The sequence below is a fragment of the Otolemur garnettii genome, unplaced genomic scaffold (genome assembly GCF_000181295.1).
Source record: "Otolemur garnettii isolate 467f Iridium unplaced genomic scaffold, OtoGar3 scaffold00057, whole genome shotgun sequence".
Taxonomy (NCBI): Eukaryota; Metazoa; Chordata; class Mammalia; order Primates; family Galagidae; genus Otolemur; species Otolemur garnettii.
In genome coordinates this window covers 1,593,785-1,613,704 of record NW_003852452.1, presented here as the reverse complement: position 1 = coordinate 1,613,704, position 19,920 = coordinate 1,593,785, and the positions used below count along the sequence as shown (strand labels likewise).

General features: G+C 39.2%; 2 protein-coding genes across 2 annotated transcripts in view; one reads left to right on the top strand and one right to left on the bottom strand.

Moving 5' to 3' along the window:
- The window catches only part of GOLT1B (golgi transport 1B), a 14,007-nt gene extending 9,207 nt beyond the window's left edge, over positions 1-4,800 (bottom strand). The window contains exon 1 of the mRNA XM_003792449.3: positions 4,618-4,800. Coding sequence (XP_003792497.1) covers positions 4,618-4,642 — 25 coding nt within the window. The 5' untranslated portion in view covers positions 4,643-4,800. The remainder of the gene's footprint in view (positions 1-4,617) is intronic.
- Positions 4,801-4,950: 150 nt separating this feature from the next.
- Positions 4,951-19,920, top strand: part of RECQL (RecQ like helicase) — a 28,064-nt gene continuing 13,094 nt past the window's right edge. Inside the window, exons 1-6 of the mRNA XM_003792448.3 lie at positions 4,951-4,984; positions 7,135-7,182; positions 9,661-9,861; positions 11,019-11,198; positions 15,056-15,162; positions 18,747-18,945. Coding sequence (XP_003792496.1) covers positions 7,167-7,182; positions 9,661-9,861; positions 11,019-11,198; positions 15,056-15,162; positions 18,747-18,945 — 703 coding nt within the window. The 5' untranslated portion in view covers positions 4,951-4,984; positions 7,135-7,166. The remainder of the gene's footprint in view (positions 4,985-7,134; positions 7,183-9,660; positions 9,862-11,018; positions 11,199-15,055; positions 15,163-18,746; positions 18,946-19,920) is intronic.

The following is a 19,920-nucleotide window of genomic DNA, read 5'->3' as shown; positions in this document are numbered from 1 at the left end:
GCTGGGGATTTGAACCCGCCACCTTAGGTGTATGTGGCTGGCGCCTTAGCCGCTTGCCACAGGCACCGAGCCATAGGTCTTATCTTTTAAGTATGAAAAGTCTTAACTAAGGTGACAGATGTACTCTTCTGTTAATGCTTAATCACCTCGTTGGTCGTTTTAATTTTGTTTTTAGGAAACAGCTCCCAATCCTTATTTTATCCAGACCCAGGATGTGCATGTAGATCAGGAGTCAAAGCAGAAGCTATCGTACTTTTGGAAATACAGTTTTAAATACACCATTAGTGATTTCTGGTCTGTAACTTAACTTTTCTGCCTCAGCTCCAGAAAGCTAAAACCTAGGTCACAGCTACTTAAACAAAATAAAACAAAACCTTTAAGTCATAAAATGTCCTGATGACTTCAAAATTTGTATCAACTTTAGCTTTTTCTACATGACTTAGCGCAGGGGTCCTCAAACTTTTTAAACAGGGGGCCAGTTCACTGTCCCTCAGACCGCTGGAGGGCCGGACTGTGGTCCCTGAGTTGGCTGCTAAGCAGGACAGGCAGCCGTGGCAAAAACACCTGCGGGCCACATGTGTCTTGCAGGCTGTAGATAGAGGACACCTGATAGCACCTCAATTTCCTCATCTACTATCTTGCATTCTGGCCTCCGTTTTGTCACAGAGATAGTCTAAAACAATTTAGGCATGTGTCTATAAACACACCAGTTTGAATGTATTGCACAGACACACATTTCCTATAAAAATTTGAGGCACATACTCTCATGCTTAAAAGCTCTGAGAGATTTACCAAAGTAAATATTTAGATATCAGATTTTCCTAAAGGAAATTATGGACAAAAGAGTAAGTAAAACTCCATTAAGCAATTTAGTAGTTAAGATATAATCATTGGCAGCTTTATTAGTTCAATATGACTAATTTCTGCCTTTTCACAAATAATCCTAATGATGACACATAAATTTTAAGATTTTTTTTATTAGAATGGAAATTACATAGAACTACACCTACTATACGCTGAGAATTTATCATGAATTAGGTCTTATGGGGTGCTTCACCATGTCCCCTCTTTATATAAGGTAATACTCTCAATACTACTGGAATGCAGCTATAACTACATCATTTTAAAGATAGAGAAAAGTGAAGTTTAGAGAGTTGACTCAAGATGCCCAAAGACACAGTTCAGCATTTGCTCTTTGGTCTTTTGAATCCAAAGCTTATGTACTTAACTATTACATTACATTTCTTCCCATATAACTTTTTTTTCCAGGTTAAATATATTTGGTTAAATGAAACTCAAGGGCACTGGGGTATACCAAATTTAGGGGGAGAAGAATCTTTTATGCAGGTGAAGTTTAATATTAGTTATCTAACATAACCAAGTAGAAGCCAGTAGAACCATTAGAAATTGACTGCAGTGAAGAAAAGACAATGTCTGAGTATGGTTTACCATTTAATGAAGTGTTTATACAAATATCTTGTAATTCTTTTAACAACATTAGGCAGGAAGAAGTAGCACTGGCCCCATGTTTCAGATGGGGAAGGAAGGACCCAGAGAAATTAACTAACTTGCCCTAAATCACAGAATCAGCAAAAGTATGTGTGTAGGGGGATGGTGTGCAAAAGAAGTCAACCAGTGTTCTCAATCAATAGCCAAAGGTCCTACAGCTACAACATGGCAACCAAAACATACTGACTACTTTATCGGGTATAGTCCACAGGCAGCAGTTGCCTGTAACATCTTTGCCAGACCTGGTAGTGGCAGGATATTGAGAGTCCCTTAATCTAAATGGGTCAAAAGACTCAAGCTGGCCTCACTGTTTCCTTTTCTCATCTCCAGAATTCCCTTCTTCCCTGTCTTTATGTATCATAAGCTTTCTGGCTATCAAAAGGGCCTACATGAAACTGCCTTCTTCCCATCAGAATCCTATCTAGTAAAATAAATTTATATTCCTCTTGTACTGTATCAGTCTTTCATTCTTCCTGCCTACAAGTTAAAAAGAAAATCTGATAAAAGCAATCTATTACTACAAATCTCGCTAACATAATAAGTGTATTGTGGAAATTTGATAGGAAAAACATGCATAACCCAGCGGCACGCACAGTCAGCAGTTTGGTATGTCATTCACAATTTTTTAAAAGCAGCATTATTTTTTATTTTCCCTTTAAAAAACAGAAGTGATACAAAAAAGAATTCAGTGTAGTATCAATTGTATTGAATGTCTCAATTGAGCATCTCAGTATTTTAGATAATGGGATGAAATGGAGATTTAGAGGCAGCGTGAGAACTCCCTCCCGGAACCCTCTGAATAAATCTTTTTTTTTTTTTCTTTTTGTGGGGTGGGAAGACAGCTATTACAGAATCCTTTAAAACAATCACGAATGAATTGCTATTTACACTACTCTGATCAGTGCTTGGTCACCCTCTCCTATAGTCAGAATCCCAGAATAATACTGGCAAATCACTTTGAAGGATAGCCAATCCGTGCAGTTAACACACAGACACACACCTTGAAGTCTCAAGAGCTCCTGGCTCACTCATCACTTTATGTTTCAATCTACTATCTCATCTAAAACAACTGTCAAGTGAAAAGCAAAGTGTGAAGTTTTATCTTCCTCACAAACTTAATGAAGTGAGGGGAATACTTCCTATTAACTGCCCATACATAGTCCAAAACCACCCCCTCGGTCTGGTTTTGGAAGGATGTTAAACTAGGCACTCATCACTATAATACACCATTAATAGAAAAGAATCTTTACACAGAGGATAAATAATTCTTTTTTTTTTTTTACATATTTAATATCAGATCATTCTAGATCTCAAAAAGTTTATATCAAATCTTCTTAGATTGCTAGTAGGGTATAGTAATAAAGAACAAAGGTTTTTGAGTCAGCAGACCTGGGATCCAAGTTTTGTTTCTTCACTTTTCTTACAAGCATGTACTGAATTTCTTCAGTGCCTTGTTTAATTTATAAAATGGGTATATTCCTCTCTGCTGTACAGGAATTATCCATGATGCTTTACATGAAAGCACATGGTCAAGTGAAAGAAATGTCTTTATACAATTGCTAGTAATTATCTTTTTTTTTTTGAGACAGAGCCTCAAGCTGTCCCCCTGGGTAGAGTGTCATGGCATCACAGCTCACAGCAACCTCCAACTCCTGGGCTCAAGTGAGTCTCCTGCCTCAGCCTCCCAAGTAGCTGGGACTACAGGCGCCCGCCACAACGCCTGGCCATTTTTTGGTTGCAGCCATCATTGTTGTTTGGCGGGCCGGGCTGGGGATTCGAACCCGCCACCTTAGATGTATGTGGCTGGTGCCTTAGCCGCTTGAGCCACAGACGCCAAGCCGCTAGTAATTATCATTACAGATTTCCTCCCCCATCCAAAACCACTACACTTATATTTTATTTCCACTGATCAGAACAGGTAAAGCCAATGGATCAAAATAGGTAACCTTCTTGAACCAGGGCAGGTGGTCCCAAGGGGCAAATCTCCTGCAATCTCAGGAGAGAAGACAAGCCTTCTGATTAGGGTGCCCGTAAGTATGTGTAGGAGACCTTAGAAACTGTGAAGTTAAGGTCTGTCACGACTTGAATCTAGACATTAAGACTCCACTTTACCACAGGGCATTTTAAAATGAAGTTCTACTTTCCCTCGATCCACTATTTAATTCTTAAAATCTTGACAATGTAAGTTACTGTAATAAGAAATTAAAGGCATGGAAGATAAGGCAAAGTGAGACAAAAAAGGCCATCTCGATCATCAAAAGATAAGAAAGCACAGAACTTGGGCAGATGTGTAAATAAAAAAACTATTAAGTTTGACAAGAAGTGGCAGAGAAGTGTAAATGTTATTTTGAAAGAAAAGGAAACAGCAATGCTAACCTTAAGGGATGATACAGGCCTGGAGAACTCCGAGGCACGCAGAAAGGGATGTTAAAATAATAAAACGTGCCACATAGCACAGTACACAATACTAACGAAAGAAATCCTTTAACTGAACACAAAGTGGCTTTTTACTACTGTTGTAACTTTAGTGGGTAGAAAAGTGAAGTCGTTTCAAGGGATTTTAAAAAGGTTGCTTCCAGTGGTGGCAAAAGACGAATATTCAAAATATCGTACTTAAGTGTAAGCACATTTCCAAAAAGAGTACAGGAGATGACATTTAAAACAACCGCCTACTAACCAACCAAAAAGCCACTGACTTTTCCTGACTTGTAGAGGACCCCAAGTTGTCATGTGCACAAACAACTCTGAGAGTGGGCCGCGAGCACCGCGCAAACTTTCTCTCGTGGCCGTCCCCCAGAACAAAGCGCCCATTTCACTGGGTGAGAACAGCAGCGCGACCCTGGTACGGAACAGACGCTCAGCTCTGCTTCTCCTCCCCAGCTCGTGCGTCCCACCCAGCGGCACGGACTAGGTCCACGACCGCGAGTCTAGCCCCAGTCCCCCTAAGGCAGCCCTCCAGGTCCCTGGTGCCTTAGCACAGGCTCGCGGGTCGCCGCGCCCAATGCAAAGCTTCATTCATTGACCCCGGCGGAGGGACAGGCGGGCGACACCCAGCATGAGGGAGGCGTGTGCGGGGCTCGTAGCGGGGTTCCCGGGGCAGCTGCTTACTCTGGGTGTCCGTTAGGGAGATCATGGCTGCAGTGGTGAGGGCAGTGGCGGAACCACCTCGGAATGGCCAGGGTGGGAAGCTGAGTCGGGAGAAATGAGACTGGGAGGGAACCCAGGCGAGAGCCGCCACGTCTTCCGGAAACACGCAGCCACCCTACCCCCGCTTCAAGACCACTTCCTATTGGCTATATCCACTTGCGATCTCAACCAGTAAGCAGTGATTTTGTTCATTGACGCACAAGGTGGCCACGCCCCTTGACCAATAAGAGGGGGTTGTTATTCGCCATTGGTGGAACGCGCCGACCCGGAAGGGTGGATGCTCCCAGCCAGGTGGCGGGAAGATTTTATTGGAGAGCTGCGGAAAGAGGTGGGTAGCGGTCCTGAGGCCGGGTTCTTCGGTGTTGGACACCCGGGGGTCGGCGTGCGCTCTTTTCGCCCTGTGGGGAGCGGTTCTGGGATATCTCCTGTTACGCCTTTGAGGGGGTCAAGTGTGCGCATTCCTTCTTTGTACTTTCCCTTTTCTGTCTGAGGGCGAGGCTGTTTATCGCGCATCACTTCCTTTCACCAACACTTTGGGAAGAAACGAGGGCGTCACTCTCTGCTCTGTAGTCTAGAAGCTCTAACTTTTAGGGGCGTGTTCGCCCGCCGTTCGGTCTCTTTTGATCTCTCCAAGTCTTTTTCTGGAGCCACCAAAGCCTGTTTATTAGCAGCCGCCATTTATTGGAAAATACCACTGGGGATATTTCTTCCATCCTTCGCTTCACGGTAGCGTAATGGAGAGTATTAAGTTATTGCAGGTGGCAGGGAGAGGAGGGATTTGGGTCTGATTTAGCCAGTGCTACCTCAGTGGCATTTGCTCCAACATGAATAACGGGCTGTCACTCTCCTGTGAATGCCTCCCTTATACTTATGAGTGACAGACCTGAAATGGCTCAATTTCTTAATACATTTTATGTTGCAGTATCTATTAAATTACATTTAGGGAAGGAGCATTATTTTAACCTCATAATCAAGGGGTCATTTAAAATAATGGGGGAAGGTTTGATATAGAATCTATTCTTTCATAAGGGTGGATGACTGCTACTTTCAGTCTCAGTAAACCTGAGCCTGTCGTATGTGCAAGGAACTTTGCTAGGCTATATAGGAGGAGGCTCAAACTTTGCCCTGCTGGAGGACCTTACAGTCTATGGTAGGAATACATGTATTACATTTTCACGACGTGGTGAAGAGATGTTTATGTAGATAAACAAAAGGATTAGAAGTCCTTGGTTAATTCCTCTATTGAACCATATTTTCATGGCCATACTCGTTAGCAACGGAAAAAAAGACTCAGCCTATCTTTCCAGCCTGGTGGTGGCTTCCGAATTCTATGTAAGAAGGGCATAAGGTCAGTATTCTGAGTAAGGGTAGGGTGGTGCTCAAGTTACCTTTGAAGAGCTTTCTAACTTAGTTTTAGAAAATGTTGATTGTCTGTATTAGACAATTGGGGGAAGTGTATATAAGATTATGAGGAGTTTAAAGTTCCTACTCTCAAGCCTTATTTTTCACTTGCCTGTGTACATGTTGAAGTTTTAGTCATTCATAGGTACAACAGAGTTCCCTAATACAGCCCATGTTTCTCCCACCCACCCCCAATCTTCCCATGTTCTCATCTTCTGAAACATAACCCTTATATAAAATTCTAATATCTCTTTTAACTTTGAGGTTAAATTGTTATTTAAAGCAAGTACGCAATGGAATGTTAGATGGTTAATGTCATTATTTCTGCTGATGTATTTTGCTTAATCTGGGACATTTGAATCAATCCAGCTTCTTATTTATAAGATTGGCTCAATGGCTGGGCAGGGTGGCTGAACGCCTGGAATCAGCCAGCACTCTGGGAGGCTGAGGTGGATGGATTGCCTGAGCTCACAGGTTGGAGACCAGCCTGAACAAGAGCGAGACCCCATCTCTAAAAATAGCTGGGTTTTGTGGTGGGCTTCTATAGTCCCAGCTACTGGGGAGGCTGAAGCAAGAGAATTGCTTGAGCCCAAAGCTGGAGGTTGCTGTGAGCTGTGATGCCACAGCACTCTACCAAAGGGTGACAAAGTGAAACTCTGTCTCAAAAAAGAAGATGGGTCCTATCATCTCAGTTTTATGGGTAGGGAAAGAAGCTTAGAGAAACAGCGTGTGTAACTTTGCTAATTTAACAAATTATTCACGTAGTAATTCATTGCTAGAACTGTTTAATCTTTGCTCTTCCTTGCCACATCACTGCATTTGTTGGATGTTTACTGAATGTTATTGATATTGAAGCTGTCATGTATATGTTTATGTGACTTTGGATACTTCTCTGAAGTCTAGGCAGTTTTCTGTAAAAATTAGCATGGGAAGAGCCATGTAGTCCTTATTAGAAAAGTCACTACAATATATAATTTACTTTCATTTTTCATGCTTAGTAATGAAAGACTTTCATTGATTGAACATTATCAATAGTAGTGTTTAAAAAAATTGTTGCCATCATTCTTTTATTTCTAGAACGAAATTTGGATCTCCAATTCACTTTCAGAATGGTGTCCATTTCAGGTTAGTGGAAATGATTACATTTTGTTGTTTATTCTGTATTTCTAATTGTATGGTCTTTGAAGAAAGTGTTTGCTTGAAAAATTATTATTATAGAAATTATATTTTTCAGCTTTTATAAAAAAAAACAACAACTAGTTACCAAAGTACAGTCTATCAGCTTATTATATTGTGGTAAAATACATCAAGCAAAAACTGTCATGTTAACTATTATTAAGTGAACGAATCAGTGGCATTAAATGCATTCCTGCTCTTGTGCAACCATCACTACATCTCCAGAACTTTTCATCTTTCCATACTAAAATTCTATATCCATTAATTCACAGCTCTCTATTACTTGCTTTCTTCCAACCCCTGATAGCCATTATTCTACTTTCTGTTTCTATGGATTTGGTTATTCAGTGTACCTCATATAAGTGGAATCAAACAGTATGTGTCCTTTTGTGTCTGGCTTATTACATGTAGCATATGTCTTCAAGGTTTGCATTTTGTAACATATATCAGAACTTCCATCCTTTTTAAGGCTAAGAATATTACATTGTATGTCTGTATCACGTTTTGTTTATCCATTTGTCTACTATGGACATTTGGACATTTCTTTCAATGTTTGACTATTGTGAATAGTGCTGCTGTGATCTGTTGTGTGCAATTGTCTGTCTTAGTTCCTGCTTTTGATTCTTGTGGTTATAAATCTAGCAGTGAAATTCCTGGATTACATAGTTATTCTGTGATCACTTTTTTGGAGGAACTGCCAAACTTTCCATGGTGGCAGCTCCATGTCACATTCCTACCACCAATACACAGGAGTTTTAAAGAATGATATGTGTTTGACAGAAGAACCTAAGAAAGTACAAAGACGAAAATATAAATCACTTCTAGTTCCACTAAGGTTAATACTGTTAATATTTAGATTTATTTTTCAACAAAATTTTATATATTGTTTTGGTAAGGTGATTTTTAAAAACATAATGTAAATATAGAATATATATTGTTAAATAAATTCTGTTGTAATTCTATTTTTAAAACTGTGCTCTTTTGTTTTGAATTGACATTAGTTATTTAATCTTTTAGTGTTGAACTTTTAGGCTATTTCCATTTTTAAAGTACAACTAATGCTACGTTGAACATCTTTGAATCTAAATCTTTGTGTGCTTCTCTGATTAAATCCTCAAGATAAATTCCTAGAAGTAGAGGAATGCTTCTTTTTTAAAGCATCAAATAGAAAAACACTCATTACTTTACCTTTCCTAGGCAACCACTCTTAGCATTTTTATGTATTTCCGTCCATTATATGTTTCTATAAACTTGATCATATTGTACTCTGTTTATGAATGAGATCTGGCTATCTTTTTGAGTAAGGAACTTACTCTATCGTTTTTTGTAGGGTATAGTGGATATGGCCTTTGCTATATACTACCTCTACTAGTGGGGTAACAAGATTGAATTCTTTTCAGATTTGCAAGAAATGTTTTCTCCTCTATGACATTACAATTTATTTAAATACAAATATGTGTATATGTCCACCTTTCAAATCTCACATAGGGTTCACTTGTGAGCAAACCTAATCCAGAATCGTGTAAGGAAGGGGATTCTGGAAATTGGTATAATAAAAAGTCACCACAACATCCCACTTAAAGTCATAACCAGATTTCATCCCACGAAGAGGCATTAAACCTATATACAGATATATTATCTCATACTGCTTCTTGTTTGAGATATAATAAACTACACTCTTGATTCAAAATCAGACATTTCATATTTAACGACCTAAAGTCAAGTACCAGAGACATGTTTAAAATTTTTTGAGCTTCTATTGATGTGGTGTCAGAAAGAATACTTTGACTTCAACACTTGGATTGAACAGAATTTGAATTGAGGTTTCTCTATAAATTAGTTACAATGGAGTTATAATGTCAATTCCAATAGTATACTTTATTTCTCTTATATCTTGCATCATCTTGTTTATAATTACCAAACTCCTTATATCATCATGAGTCCAAATATGAATGTTTCATGAGGTAATGGCTAAGTAATTAGGGAATTAACTTCCTTTTGCTTCAAAGTCTGGTCACCTTACCTAAATGATTAGAAGATTGTTGGACCCCTGCTCTGCAACATAGTAAAAATGATAATAACTGTTATTTATTAAAGGTGTACCAGGCACTGGGTCAGGAAGTTTCAACATGTTATCACACTCATTCCTAAAAACAATACTATGAAGGTTAGGCACTATCTGCATTTTATAGGTGGGGAAGCTGAGGTGCAGGTCAGCATCTTGCTCAAGATAACTCAGCAGGTAAGAGGAGGACATGAGATTTAACCCAGGTCTGTGTGACTACAAAACATTTGCTCTTAGCCACTCTGCTGTACTACTTTGAGTTTGTTTGTAATTCAGATGGTGAAAAACATCCAAAGTAATCACTTGGGAAACCTAAAATTATAATTAACTTTGGTCATTGTTTCTCCCCCCCAAACCCAAAGCTCTAACCGAGGAACTGGATTCCATAAACAACGAGCTACATGCAGTAGAAATTCAAATTCAAGAACTTCTGGAAAGGCAACAAGAGCTTATTCAGAAAAAAACAGTCCTGACAAAGAAAATAAAGCAGGGTTTAGAAGAGGATTCTGATGCTGGGGCAAGCAACGAGTGTGATTCTTCACCTGCTGCTTGGAATAAAGAAGGTTCACTCTTTTTCTTTTCTTTGCTAGTTTTTTTGTTTGTTTGTTTTGAAACTGTAATTAAATGATTCCGTATAGGCTAATGCTTTCTCCAGTGGGCTTAGAGGTAAAACTGATCGTTCCTTCAGCGGCGTAGGAAACTTACAGGAAAACCATTCTTTCTTCATGTTCTGTATGTTGTCTTTTTTTCTTTGCAGTTTTTGGCCCAGGGCTAGGTTTGAACCCATCACCTCCAGCATAGAGGGCCCGCCCCCTACTCCTTTGAGCCACAGGCGCCGCCCCTGTGTGTTGTCTTTTTAAGTGAAAGTTTTATTATTCAAACTTTGTTTTTCCCACATGGTTCTAGCAACATTGATCCATGCTTGGGAAATAGATATTTACTTTAATGATTTGCAGAAACATTTATTATACTGCTTCTTAGTTGAGATACAATAAACTACATCCTTGATTCAAATTCAGACATTTCACATTTAATGACGGACTAGAAAGTACCCAGGACGTAGTTAAAATTGTTTGAGCTTCCATTGATGTGGTGTCAAAAAGAGTCTCACTTGGATTTTCAGTAAGTTTTAACTTAAAATGATACAAAAATGAAACAAGAAAAAAGTTGTTCAAACTCCTATCCAAAGTGTCGTTCATTTTCCTACCCCAGTGAACAAACTTTTTGTGATTCAGATCTTGCCGAGCATCACGCTTATCATTAATTATAACAGAAGGAAAGGTAATGCTTCCATGGACATTGTTTTCCAGTGATACACTTTTAAACAAGATATTTACACCAAAATTTCCAGATTTTAACTTTGTTCATGCTGTTTTATTTTTTGTATGTTATCGTGAATTCCCTGGTCAACATTTTCAAGCCGTTTTTCAAATACATGATCAAACACCTTCCTCTTCTGTGTGGGTTAATTCTCAACTGGCAAATGTTTACATTTTTTTTTTTTTTTCCTGAAGTGCTGTTTCTTACAATGTATCATTTAATTTGTTTTTGCTTTGCTTAGCGTAGTGAGTTAAAATGATCTCACCATTATTATTCATTCAGTAAGCATTTTAATTCTTTTCCATGCCTATCTGATTCTTGCCTATTATAAAAGCAGCTATTCAAGTTTGTGTCTTGTAATCTTGATAGTTGTAGTATTCTTTTATTTTTCTTTTCCTAGATTTTCCCTGGTCTGGTAAAGTGAAAGATGTTCTGCAAAATGTTTTTAAGCTGCAGAAGTTCAGACCACTTCAGCTTGAAACTATTAATGCCACGATGGCTGGAAAGGAGGTGTTTCTTGTTATGCCTACAGGTGGTGGAAAGAGCCTTTGCTACCAGTTACCAGCTTTATGTTCAGATGGTATGTAGTCACAAAAGTTGACTTTAAGTTGCAGAAGTGATTTATCATAATGTATTTTTAATTCTTTAAAAAATTACATCTAAGCATACTTATATAAAAATCAAGTGCATTTTTGTTGTATGGATTCTTTAATGAGTAAGCCATTTAAAGTTTCATTTAGGGGGAATTTTGAAGACTTCTGAGTAAAACTTTTATCTGGTTCCTAAAAGATAACTAAAAAAACTTACTGTAGTGAACATTCAAAACTCTGTCTTCTAGCTTTTTGAAAATAACACAGTAGATTTTTGTTAACCATATTCATCCTCCAGAACTTCAGAACTAAAAATAAAACGGGGAGAAAACTCCAAAAATGTTGTGGGAGAAAAAGCACTGGAGAAGGAATCAGTAGACCTGAATTCTAGTCCCAGATCTTTATTAAGTGTTTGTCATGATGCTAGGACGGGGAGATACGGTGGCAAGCAAAATGGGCATAGTCCTAGTTTTCATACACCTCATGGTGTAGGATATTGATTTCTCAAACTTTATTTATTTATTTATTTAATTTGAAACAGAGCCTCAAGCTGTCCCCCTGGGTAGAGTGTCATGGCATCACAGCTCACAGCAACCTCCAACTCCTGGGCTCAAGCTAGTCTCCTGCCTCCGCCTCCGAAGTAGCTGGGACCACAGGCGCCCGCCACAATGCCTGGCTATTTTTTGGTTGCAGCCATCATTGTTGTTTTGGCGGGCCTAGGCTGTATTCAAAGCTGCCACCTTAGGTGTATGTGGCTGGCGCCTTAGCCACTTGAGCCACAGGCACCAAGCCAGTTTCTCAAACTTTAATATGTGCAAGTATCACCCTGGGATTTGATTAGCATGCTGATTCAGATTCAATGTGAGACCCAAGATCTTGCATTTCTAAAAAGCTCCCTGGTGGTACTGATTGGTACCACTGGATGATGCTTGTTGGAGTATAGCAAGGGTATAAGAGGTGGGGTCAGGTAGAGTGCTGTGGTCATCACAGCTCACTGCAACCTGTAACTTCTGTGCACAAGTGATCTTCCTGGCTCTGCCTCCTGAGTCGCTGGGACTACAGATACTCATGACCATGCCCAGCTAATCTTTCTGTTGTTTGTAGAGATAGGTGCTGTTGGTCAGACCGATCAGCAAACTTTTTCTTGAAAGGCCAGATGGTAAGTAATCTAGGCTTGTGGTCCATATGATTTCTGTGGTGACCACTCAACTCTGCCATAGTAGCATGAAAGCAGCCAAAGACAGTATGTAAAGAAGAGGGCATGGCGTGTTCCATACAGACTTAAACAGGCAGCCAGTGCTTAGTTTGCTGAGTTTTGATCAAGAGAATACAGGTAACTGCAAGTAACCGTAACAAGGAGTTTTGCAATAAAGGTTTTAACAGGGAATTAAGTCAGTATGAGATTTCTTACAGGGGCTGTCAGGGGAGGCTGTCCCAAGGAAGTGACAGCTGAGCTAAAAGCTACAGTACAAGTAGGCCAAGGAGATGGGGAAGAAGAGTGTTCATGCAGGGGAGCAGCATGTGTGAGATCCCAAAGCAAGAGAACATACTTGACATGGTCCATTCTGTAATCCGTGGCAGTAGATATTGGAAAGAGTCTTATTTTAAAAACTGTCCTTAGGTTCATGGGGAACCATTGAAGGGTTTTATGTAGGCTTGCTGTTTTGTGGGTTGGAAGGATAATCCAAGCAGTTGGAGGAATTGGAGAAATATTTAGAAGATTGTTTCACTGGGATTTGGTATTGATTAGATGGTTGAGGGGAAGGCAAGGGAAGAAGAAGAGTCAAGAATGATGCCCAGCTTTAGGATTGGACAAATGATGAGATTGTTCTCTGAAATAAGGTATACTGGAGGATGAACTTATGTGGAAAGGGAGGTGATGAATTCAGCTTGGGACATGTTGCATTTACAGTGCCAGCAGGACATGCAGAGGCTGCTAATGTGGGGATGGCATTGAAGCCATGGGAGGGAATTTTATCATTCAGAGCAGCATAAAGAGAGAAGAAGGCCTAAATCAGAAACTATAGTACCAATAGTTTAGAGATGAAAGGCCTTGCAGAGAAGGCCAAGAGGGAATAGCAGTGTGTAGGAGGATATTCAGGAGAGTGTGGTCATTAGAAGCCTAGGGAAGGGCATGTTTGAAGGAGGGAGTGGTTAATAGTGATGTCTATTGGTGAAAGTTCAGATAAAATACGGATTTAAAAGTTTCATTGGGTTTAGTGACAGGGACTCATGCTTCATTTTGGCAGGAGCGATGTCATTGAAATGGCGGGGTAGAAACCAAATAGCAATGGTTTGGGAGTGAGTAGGAGTTGAGGAAGTGGAACTGGTGAGTGTGGAGTGCTCTGTGGAAAGGAATGGGCTATGAAGGAAAGAAGAAAGGGAGGGCATAAATTAGGTGTTGTCTTAGTGTGTTTGTGCCACTGTATCAAAATGTACTGGATAATTTATCAACAACAGAAGTTTATTGCTCAGTTTTGGAAGCTGGGAAGTCCAAGATCAAGTTGCCCGCAGATTTGATTTCTAGAGAGGGTCTGTCCCTGGTGGATGCCTTGCCGTGTTTTGCAACTTCTCGTGGTAGAGCAGGACAAGAGCGTGCCCTTCATCCTCTTTCATAAGGGCACCGATCCCATCATGACTTAACCACTTCCCAGTCACTCTCACATTGAGTATTAGGCTCCAACATTTAAATGTCTAGAGGACACCAACATTCCTACCATAGCTGGTATCTAGGGTTTTTTCAAAGGTGAGAGAGACACGATCATGTTTAAATGTCATGAGTAGGTGCCAGTGATGAGAGGAAGGTGAAAATACAGGAGAGAGAATAATTGAGAGGGCAAAAACCCGATAAAATCTTAATGTGAGGATATTTTAAAAACATTTCTCCCTCTCTGCCAGAGGTTATTGTAAGAAACAAACTACAGAAACGTAAAGCCAACAGATTTTAACAGTGTATTAAAATCTACTCTCATAGTTGTAAAGAATTTCAGTTAGAAGTAAGAGGTGTCCGTACTACTAGTACTTTACTCAGCCAGTAAGCTGTTCACTGATTTATACTTAGAATAAATAAATCTGGTTAAAAAAAAAAAAAGTAAAAGAATACTCATACAACTATCATTCTTAATTATACAGGTTGCTATGTCTTCTTTTTTTTTTTTTGAGACAGAGCCTCAAGCTGCCCCCTGGGTAGAGTGCCATGGCATCACAGCTCACAGCAACCTCCAACTCCTGGGCTCAAGCCAGTCTCCTGCCTTAGCCTCCCAAGTAGCTGGGACTACAGGTGCCCGCCACAACGCCCGGCTTTTTTTTGGTTGCAGCTGTCATTGTTGTTTGGTGGGCCTGGGCTGGATTCGAACCCGCCACCTTAGGTGTATGTGGCTGGCGCCTTCGCCACTTGAGCCACAGGCGCTGAGCCATTGCTATGTCTTCTTTGAAAAGCTTTGGTATATTTTTTTTCCCTGATGTAGCTGTTTGGTATTTGACCTGATTCATAGTTTCAATATTTTACTGAGTTTACCAGTACCGATTAGTAAAAATGATAGAAAATTAAACATTTCAAAATGTTAAAAATCTGCCTCTATTTCTATAGGACTGAATAAGAGTTAGAGATTTCTATTGAGTCTTGGATTTGCTTATTGGCATATACTTCTCCCGCCCAGTCATTTGCTTATATCTGTCTCCCTTATTAATGAGGGTAAGAAAGAGTGGTATATTGCTAAAACTGCATTAGAAATTAGTCTGAATTGACAAGTGGTGTCCACCGGTTACAGGAGAGAAGGCGAATGCTCACAGCTTGTTCTGGTGGTGGTGTAAAGTTTAAAGTCAATTTTCTTTTTTTCTTTTTTAGGTTTTACACTTGTCATTTGCCCATTGATCTCTCTTATGGAAGACCAATTAATGGTTTTAAAACAATTGGAAATTTCAGCTACCATGTTAAATGCTTCTAGTTCTAAGGTATGCTTCTGATGGGGTTTTTTTTTTTTTTTGATAATTTTTAAATTTAAACTTCACTGAAGTAGGAGCCTTAGCTGCGGCTGAGTTGCTTATAAAGTTATAAACTGTTAACTGTGTTTATGTCAGGAATTGCAAACTACTGTATTTCTGATGAGGTAGTTCTGGCCCACTGCTATGTTTTATATGTCCTATGAGCTAAGAATGGTTTTTATATTTTTAAATGGTTAAAAGAAAAAACAAATAATTTTTTGTAAAATGTGAAAATTATTTGAAATTCAAATTTTAGTGCTCATAAATAAGGTTTTATTGGAACACAGCCACGTTCATGTGTTTCCATAGTGACGGTGGCTGCTCTTATACTGTAAAGGCAGAGTTGAATAGTTGTGATAGAGACCCTCCTAACCCACAGAAAATAATATTTACTGTCTGGAACTTTATGGAAACATTTGTTGACCTGTTCGTGTTATGCATTCTAAAAGAGTAAGGAAGAACTTCTAATTATGCAATATATAATTAAATACAAAATTGGATTATTAAGAAGATGCCCTACCTATACTTGTAAATTTTCTTCTGTATGGGAATGGATTACCTTACCCTTATCTGTAGAATAAAGCATTTCCCAGCTATTCTTTTATCAAAAGCTTATTGAAATTTTTAAAAGTATAAGAAAGGACAAAGAATAATATAAAAACGGCCATGGCTATGTCCGTGTTATCTGCCACATACCAGTGTCAACATATAGCTAATCTTTTTTCATGTATATACCCCCAATTTCCCCTACCCTCTGTGCTCCTCAGTTTATTTACTTGGAACAAGTCCCAGATACGATGTTTTAACTGTAAATTCTTCAGTATGTATTTCTAAATTAATAAAAAAAAGATAAGTACAATGCCATCATCACATCTAAAAAATTTAGTATCAATTCCTCAAAATCATCAAATAAAAACATTCCAATTTCTCTGTCATTTTTTTTAAATCATGGTCCAGAGTATATTCATGCATTGTATTGTATTTGGTTTTTTATTTCTCATGCAAGTTATTTATTAAAGAAAACAGGTTAATTGTCCGGTAGCTTCCTACATTCTGGATTTTCCTGATCTTCTCCTGTGATGTTGTCTGACTTGTTCCTCTCAGACCTGAGGGCTTGATTGTATTTGTACTGTTTTCTTCTTTCTTTTTTTGCCAGGAAAATACTTGTCTGGTATCACTCAGAGGCATGTAACACCTAGTCATCTTTTTGTGATGTTAAGCTTGATCAGTAGATTCGGGTGATGTCTGCCTGATCTGTAATTATCAGCTTTTCCTCTAAAGGCTTCCGCAGCCACTGATGTTTATTGCCAACCTGAGAGCCAGGAATTCATTAGAGAGCTACAAAACTGTGATATCTAATTCTGTCACTTCTTCTTTATGTATTAGCTACTCTTTTCTACAAAGATTACCTTTTTCCCTGTGAACTTTTTGCAGGGTGAAAATTGTTTTTCCCTTTCTTTACCAGTTTTCAGAAAGAGTTGGTTTTCTAGTATTAAGAAGTTCTTTGGTGTCCCCCCTCCCCCCAGTTTCATTATAAACTTAGTGGGTTTTAACATACTTGATGTACTTTAGTTATTTTTATGCTGACATTGCCCTGTCTGTGGTCAGTGAGAGCCTCTCGAGGTTGGCTACTGAATCATTTCCTTGACCCCATAGCTTTTGACTTCATATTTTCTTTTACATTAAGATAATCCATGTGCAGTTTGTGAACTTTCTGCCCAGACCTGGAATCAGCCATATCTCTAAGAAACCCAGATTCCTTTAGTTTTCCCACATATTTTCGCTTAATTTTGATTCTGTGTCATTGTTTTATAACTGCTCTCATTCAACAGTATGAATCTGTGGAGAAAAGTGCTGTCTAGTAACGGACTTTCTTGAAACTGAAAAAGAAAGTGATAGTCACAGAAAGTAGCTTAGAAAGTTGTAGATAGTTATATGTTCACTACTGCTTGAAAAGTTGGAGAAAGAAGAAAAAGAACATCTGAGTCCTAGAGTAGTTCTATGGGTTAATAAATTGCTTCTTTGCTGGGATGAGGAAAGCAGTTTTGACGGTCTCTATCCCATTCACCATGGTCTCTATCCCATTCACCATCATGCTTCTCTAATTCTTTGTTCCTAATTAGGTTAGGTTAGAGAGAAAAAGATGATATGTAATGTGCTAACTAGCATATAGAATTATATCAGAGCACTAAGAACCTAATAACTGGCTCGGCACCTGTGGCTCAAGTGGCTAAGGCGCCAGCCACATACACACCTAAGGTGGCGGGTTCAAATCCAGCCTGGACCTGCCAAACAACAATGATGGCTGCAACCAAAAAAAAAAAAAATAGCCTGGCGTTGTGGCGGGCGCCTGTGGTCCCAGCTACTCGGGAGGCGGAGGCAGGAGACTCGCTTGAGCCCAGGAGTTGGAGGTTGCTGTGAGTTGTGATGTCACAGCACTCTACCCAAGGGGGATAGCTTGAGGCTTTTAGAAAATTTTCATTTAGTGAATACTTTATAAAATTCCATGATGTTATATTTAAACAGAGATTATAAGTAGATTTGATAGCATTATTAAAATACATAATCAAGAATAAATTGTGGTCCCAGATATGTAAAGCGATTAAATATAATGTTAAAATTAATAAAACCCACCTTTATAACCATAGCTATTGCATTTAGCTCACATTTTAGGATTTATTACGAACAATTTGGAATTAAGCTTTTGTAGAATAAATACTCTTTTTTAAAAAAAATTTTTATTAAATCATGATTGTATACATTTATGGGGTACAATGTGATGATTTGATACACAGTGTGGAATGCTTAAGTCAAATTGACTAACATAACCATCACCTCACTTACTTGTTTCTTGTGGTAAGGCATTTATAATTTACTCTTAGTTGTTTTGAAATATACCCTACCATTGTGCACATTAGGCCAGATCCCGTAAATGCCCTCCTTCTTCCCACCACACGTCCTCCCCTCTTCCCTCTCCTCTTTCCCTCCCCTCCTCTTCCTCTCCCCTTCCTCTTAATGGACTATATTTGTGATTTCTCATTTGTATGGATGTGTATGTGATTATATATTGGTTTCATAATAGTACTGAGTATACTGGATACTTTTTTTCCTGTTCTTGAGATACTTTACTTAGAAGAATATGTTCCAGTTCCATCCAGGTAAACATAAAAGCTATAGTCTCCATCTTTTTTGTGGCTGCATCGTGTCCCGTGGTCTACCTATACCACAGTTTGTTAATCCATTCCTGGGTTGATGGGATTTGGGCTGCTTTCATGACTTGGCAATTATGAATGCTCATTATTATGGTGTCTTTTCATGTTCATTTTTTGCTAAGTGAGATTGTTGTATTGCCAATCATTTCAATGTTAGTAGATCCCTATAATGCTCTTTACACACCTGCCATGAAGTTTAGTACTGAGACATGGTTTCAGTTTCTGCTTTTAGAAGGGTCCAAAGCTGATGCTTCTGAATAAGGAATGTCTTCATTTACCACCTAGTTCTGTAGTCTGCTAGCCAAGTTCTGCACTCACTGTGACTGCTTTGTTTTGTAATAGGAGCATGTGAAATGGGTTCATGCTGAAATGCTAAATAAAAACTCCAAGTTAAAGCTAATTTATGTGACTCCAGAGAAAATTGCAAAAAGCAAGATGTTTATGTCGAGACTAGAGAAAGCCTACGAGGCAAAGAGATTTACTCGCATTGCCGTGGATGAAGTTCACTGCTGCAGTCAGTGGGGACACGATTTCAGACCTGGTATGTATGTTTATCCAGAAAACTCCTTGGTGTTAGGGACCATGTGTTTTTTTGTTTTGTTTCAAAGCCAGTCACATTTTAGCAATTGTAAGTTATTATAAGGGACCATGTTTTTAACTCTGCTTGACATCATGGAAATCTCGGCTTCCATTTTGACTCCTGTCTTTTATTTACCCTCTCCAAGATGCTTGAGACCAGAGTGTTTCCAATTTTGGGTTTTTCAGATTTGTGATGATCAACTCTTATTACTCGTGTTCTCTGGCCTTATTATGAAGGAGGGGGTCCTGTTCCCACACAGTGGCAACTTTTTTCCCCATCTAGATTCTGTGCCAATGCCACACACTTCTGTTGTATTTGCCCTGGATTGCATGGCCATGACCCGTCTGCTTTGAACACTGTGTAGACTGAGATGCTGGATCCATCCAGACTTCTGCTTTCCCCATTCCTGCTGTTTGGCTACTAAACCTTGTCAGAAAAAAAGCATAACTCCTTTTAATTCCACCTGAGTTCAGCTTTTTGTCATGCTCGGCTGTCCTTTTACTTGTTCCCATTTCAGCTTTGTATATCTCTTCCAACAAATCTTTCCTATCATTAACTTCCTGTTTGTTCCCTAACTCATACTTAGCAGGTGCTTCCCAGAATGTGGGTGACATTAAATGTGAACACTCCCCTCTCAAACATGAGGGACCTGTTTTGTTTTCTTTTCTCAAGGCAAGAAAAGACCAAACATTATAAAGCATGACCACTCCCACTTCATCCTTTCCTGCCTTAAGATCTCGCTTTGCCATGTTCTTCCCTCCTTTACCTTAGGTCTCTTTTACTCCCTTCCTGAAAACAGAAACTAAAGCACTTCTGACTTTTGCACCTTTTAATGGTGTTGCCCTATTTCTGTTCTTCCCTGCTCCCTCAAAACTCTCAACTCACCACCTCCACTTCTCACCTTCATTCCCTTCTGAGCTCATCAGATTATGCTTC